At 60.0% G+C, this 5499-nt stretch overlaps 1 protein-coding gene across 1 annotated transcript in view; it reads right to left on the bottom strand.

Moving 5' to 3' along the window:
• Positions 1–5499, bottom strand: part of CELSR1 (cadherin EGF LAG seven-pass G-type receptor 1) — a gene marked incomplete at its 3' end in the record, with an annotated part of 131659 nt that overhangs the window by 27320 nt on the left and 98840 nt on the right. The window contains 1 exon segment of the mRNA XM_015570733.1: positions 793–950. Coding sequence (XP_015426219.1) covers positions 793–950 — 158 coding nt within the window.

Below are 5499 nucleotides of genomic sequence, written 5' to 3'. Positions count from 1 at the left end.
CTTTCACTCATATGTGGAATCTAATGAACCAAATAAACTGATGATAAAAATAGACCCAGAGACACAGAATGAACACTGTTGAACCTCAGAGAGAAGGCACGGGAGGGTAGCGGAGAAGAGATCAACCAATGAACTTGTATGCATCTGTGCACAAACTGCAGACACAGACAATAGGGTGGTGTAGGCCTGGGGCAGGGATGGAGGCAGACTAGAAGAGGTCAATGGGGACAAAAGGGAACATATGTCGTACTTTAAACAAAAAAGATTTAAAAATCTATACTAATAAAAGGGTCATATGCTAATAAGACTGGACATCTTCCGGACAAGGCCACGGTGGCGGGGGCCGAGGCAGAAGTGGTTAGGGGTGATCAGGCCTGTAGGGGAGAGCAAGGCAATCAGACCAGCAGGGGAGAGCAGTTTGGGGGTGATCAGGCTGGTAGGGGAGCAGTTAGGGGCATCAGGCAGGCATGCAGAGTGGTTAGGGGCGATCAGGCAGGCAGGCAGGTGAGCGGTTAGGAGCCAGTGGTACCGGATTGGAGAGGGTGCAGGCCGGGCTGAGGGACCCCCTTCCCCCCAGTGCATGAATTCGTGCACCGGGCCTCTAGTAAATAAAGGGGCTTATTCTAGAAAGTTCTAGAAGATGCCCCCACCAAGGGGAGAGCATATGCCTGCAGCCCAATTGGGGTCCTGGAGTTCCCTGCGTCAGGTCCTGCCCAGTGACACTCTCTGGAGTGGCAGCTATGGGGGTGGATCTGGGCCTCTTGCCTGGGCCTCTCCCCCGGGGACACTCACTTCTTGGAGCCGCTCTGCGTGCCCTGGGCTGCGCAGGTGTAGTTCCCGACGACACCACCAAAGCGCACGGCCACGGCTGTGTCACAGTCGTCCACGGTCACCACGGCCACCTTCTCTCCGGACGGCCCGTGGGGCAGGCCCAGACGGCCGATGTTGGGCTGTCGGAAGAGAAAGCAGAGGGGCGTCAGGGTGGCCCCATCAGTGTCCTCGGTGGACGTGCCCCCGCCCACAGAAGGGTGGGCACATGGGTGCATGTGGTCAAGGGGCCAAGGAGCCCCCAGCCTTGTTTTAAATTAGTGTACCCCCAAATGTATGTCCTCCAGGGGACCTCGGAGTGTAGCCTCATTTCGAATTCAGGGTCTTACAGATGTGGTTAAGATGAGGCCACACTGCCCGCCCAGCGGGGCTCAGTGGTTGAGCGTCGACCTATAACCAGAAGGTCGTGGTTCAATTCCTGGTCAGGGCACATGCCCAGGTTGCGGGCTTGTTCCCAGTGTGGGCTGTAGAGGAGGCAGCCAATCCATGATTCTCTCTCTTCCTGTCTGAAATCAATGAAAACATCTATACTAATAATAGGATAATATTCAAATTGGTGGGGACACTGTCATGTAACAACCAATCAGCAGGCTGCATCCCCACCCCCTGCACCAGTCTGGAGATACGAGGCTCACATCCCGACCCCGGCAATGGGCCCCGGGAGGTGAGGCTCGCAACCCCACCTCTTCTAATTAATTCCCTTTTAATGTGCTTGAATTTTGTGCACCGGGCCACTAGTGTATATATATATATATATTAAAAAAAGATGAGTGCACACTGCAGTATGGGGGATTCTGATCCAATGGCCAGAGTCCTTTTAAGAAGACAATCACAGAGTAGAGACACAAGGGAGAAGGTCATGTGACAATGAGCTAGGACGAGGGATGCTGGACCCCCAGGGGATGCGGGACCCCGGGAGCTAGAAGAGGCCGGAGGGAGCCTCCTAGAGGCCGCGGGGGAGCTGGCCCTGCCGACACCCACACCCTGACTCGGACGCCCGGCCTGTGAGACAGTGACTGTGTGTTTCAGCCCCGTGGGTGGTATTCGTACAGCAGCCACCCTGAGCTCTGGGCTCCCTCCTTCTGCACGTCCGCTCTGCCCGAGTCCCAGTGGGCTGCCCCGTCCACGCACCTGAGCAGGCCCCCTCTCCACGCTCCTGGAGTCGCGGCACCAGGACGCCACTGCCCGGCCCACGGACGCCCCACGCCTCCCCGGAGGCACGGTGCCGTGGTCACGTCCGGGCCAGGCCTCTCTTCCCCCTGGAGTGACCTCCCACTCCCTTTGCTGACCTGAGGCTGACCCCTTTGTGCCTGAGATCGAGCCCCAGCTTTCCCGTGAGGTTACCCCCCTGCGCCAGGCCGTCCAGCGCACCCCCACACACCCCCGCCCCAGCTTGCTGTAAGAATTCCTCTGGAATCAGCAACTGAGCGTGACACCTGCTCAGTCCTGCGGCAGCAGCTCCCTCCTGGAGGCGGCCTGTGTTCCGCCCTGTCCCTGGGCAGCCCTCCACGTCCCGGCCGCCCCTCACAGACACCAAGCGCACCAGCCACGCCACAAACGGTCTCGGGGTCCCCAAAATGCAGCCACAGGCAGAGGCAGGCCGGGCCGGGCAACTCCACCTCCCTCGGATCCGAACCACCTGTGGGCGGCCTGAAGCCCCACCCGGTGGCACATGTGAGGCGCCACAGGCCTCGCGACACGCAACGGCCCCTTCCCCGCCACAGAGGGGACATTTCCTCCCGTTCCCGCAGAGCCCGGCGCGAGGTCCTCCCCATCACCCCAAACCACAGGCTCCGCCCCTCCGCGCGGCAGCTCTGCGCTCAGGCTGGGCAGACAGCACAATGCAACTTCATGCCATTTTACGTTAATACTATAGGCCCAGGGCACGAAATTCATGCACGGGAAGGGAAGGAGGGTGTCCCTCAGCCCGGCCTGCGCCCTCTCGCAGTCCGGGACCCCTCGGGGGATGTCCGCCTAAGCCGGCAGCCAGACATCCCTCTCGCAGTCCGGGACCCCTCGCTCCTCATCACCCGCCTGCAGAGGAGGTGGGAGAGGCTCCTGCCACCACCGCTGCACTTGCCAGCCATGAGCCCGGCTTCTGGCTGAGTGGTGCTCCCCCTGTGGGAGTGCACTGACCACTGGGGGGCAGCTCTTGTGTTGAACATCTGCCCCCTGGTGGTCAGTGCGCATCATAGCGACCGGTCGTTCTGCCGGTCATTCGCTGTTTGGTCAGTTTGCATATTAGGGTTTTATTATATAGGATTGGAAATAGGTGGTTGGAAAAACAGGGAATATAAATAAACCGCTCTCAATGCCCTTGAGGAGGGAAGGAATTACAGTTCATTCCAACAGAAAGACGCGACTACTGGTCTGAGGCTACTGGGCTGGGGGAAGACCTGGAGCAGCTGGTCACAGGCGCTCAGCCAGGCGGCCTCCCTCCCTGGAACAGTCCTGGAGGACCCCCTGGAGGTGGTGCTCCGCTGCAGCTCCTGCCCCACTGGGGCCGCCATCGATCAGGACAGGGCCCATCGCTGTACCTGAGGCTCTCTGCCGGACACGATTTAATACTCGAACCCCTGTCCTTCCTGTGTTACAGGGGCTCAGCAGGGCACGCTGGCAGGGGTGTCCCAGGCACCTTCTTCGGTAAATCCACGAGAAGCGTTTACACACCCTCTGGCCGCCCAGCCCCCAGATAGCTTTTGCCGTTTTCCTTCGCCGGCTGGGAGACCACACGGCCTGCGGAGCTGTGTCCTTACAGAGTTCACCCCTGAGCTCAGCGTGGTTAGATGAGCAGAAAAGGAATGTGCCCGCTCCGGGGGCAGGCGCTGGGGGCGCGGACAGTGCCTATTACGGCGCCTGATTGCTAGGTGCGATCGCAGGAAAGAGCCGTCCCAGCCGCGCGGGCCCGTCCTGTCCCTGCAACTGGTAATTTGGATTTCTGGGCTGGGTGTGAGAGCCGGGAGGGATGCAAACATCAGTTATCCCGGGAGGCTCTGACACGAAGCTGCTGTTTACGAAACTGCACGGGCTGCAAACTGGGACTCAGGGAACGACGGGGGCCAGAAAAACACACAAACCACTTGTATCTGGGGAGCTCTCATGGCCCCGCGGCCGCCCACCGTCCGGACGCACTCCAGAACCCCGCACCGCTAGTCAGACCCGCACGCACGGCTTTCAGGAATCCCACGCCTCTGAGCACCGGGGCCCGGCACCGCTTCCCGGCTCCTCCCAGACGCATCCCGTTCGGGCCGAGGCGCCAGCCTGGGGGCCGCAGAACCAGCCTCTCAGATTAAGCAAGAGAGGACCAGCGGGAAGGCCGCACGGTGACGTCCGTCTGAGCGCCTACTCCCTGCTCCACGGGCACCGCCTGCTGCCCCCTCCCCTGCTGCTCCGGAGCCAGCAGCTCGAGGGGCACACACCTGCCACCAAGAGGACACCAAGGGGGCGGAGGATGGGGGTGGGTCACAGGAAGACGACGCTGCAGCCGAGTCAGGATACACGGGCGGGTCCTCACAGCGTTAAGTACACAGTTAGCATGTGACCCAGCGATTCCTCTCCCGGTACAGACCCGAGAGGACAGGCGACAGGGACGCAAACAAAAACCTGTGCACAGCCCTGCCGGTGTGGCTCAGTGGATGGAGCATCCGCCTGCGGACTGAAGGGTTCTGGGTTTGATTCCCGGTCAGGGCACAGGCCTGGGTTGCAGGCTTGATCCCCAGTGGGGGGGCGTGCAGGAGGCAGCCGATTCATGATTCTCTCTCATCGTTGATGTTTCTATCTCTCTCTCCCTCTCCCTTCCTCCCTGAAATCAATAAAAATAAATATTTAAAAAACAAACAAACAAAAACAAACCTGTGCACAGAGTTCCCAGAAGCTAAATGTTAAAACAGCCCACATGTCCACCAACAGATGAGCGAGTGGACGCACAGACTGTGGTATGTCTATTTGGTGGAATATTACTCAGCCAGGAAAAAGGAACGGGGTGGGATACCTGCTACACTGTGCGTGGCCCTCCAAAACATTATGCCCAGGGAAAGCCTGTCACAAACGGACACGTGTTGTACATGTAATTCACGTTACAGGAAAGGTCCACCCGGCACGTCCACGGACAGAACGCAGCCCAGTGGTATCCAGGGCTGGGAACCTGGACGTGGTCGCTGATGGGTAGGGAGTTTCAGGTCAGGGTGACGATGGCTCCATGTTGTCACTGCACCAAGTGCCGCTCAATAGCTCACCTTCAACGCCTGACTGAATGTCACACGAATGTCAGGTGAGAAAGCGGTGGGGCTGGGCATCTACCACCCCTCCCCGGTCCCTCTGGGCCACTCCGGGAGCCCCCCTGGTCGCTCTCTATCTGGGTCCCCTCTGGGGACTCCACCCCATTTCCATCTGTAAAATGAGGAGGAGACACGGCACGGAGCCTCCTGCCACGGGTGACACAATAACACGCTGCCATGGGAGAGAGTCCTCCATCAGGCACTCGGGGGGCGGGGAGGGTGCTCCCCCGGCACGGCCTGAGCAAGTGACCGGCACGGGGAGGAGAACCGCAGACGCCGGCAGGTGTGTGTGGCCGGACTGTGTCACGGAAGGACAGCCCACCCCGTGCTGCTGGGCCTGCACGGACGGGGGAGGGTGGCCATCTCGTGGAAAGAAATCGGACAGGGCGACAGC

Source organism: Myotis davidii, unplaced genomic scaffold, assembly GCF_000327345.1.
Source record: "Myotis davidii unplaced genomic scaffold, ASM32734v1 scaffold67, whole genome shotgun sequence".
Taxonomy (NCBI): Eukaryota; Metazoa; Chordata; class Mammalia; order Chiroptera; family Vespertilionidae; genus Myotis; species Myotis davidii.
Note: the sequence above shows the minus strand (reverse complement) of the source record. Positions and strands in the feature narration are given on the sequence as shown.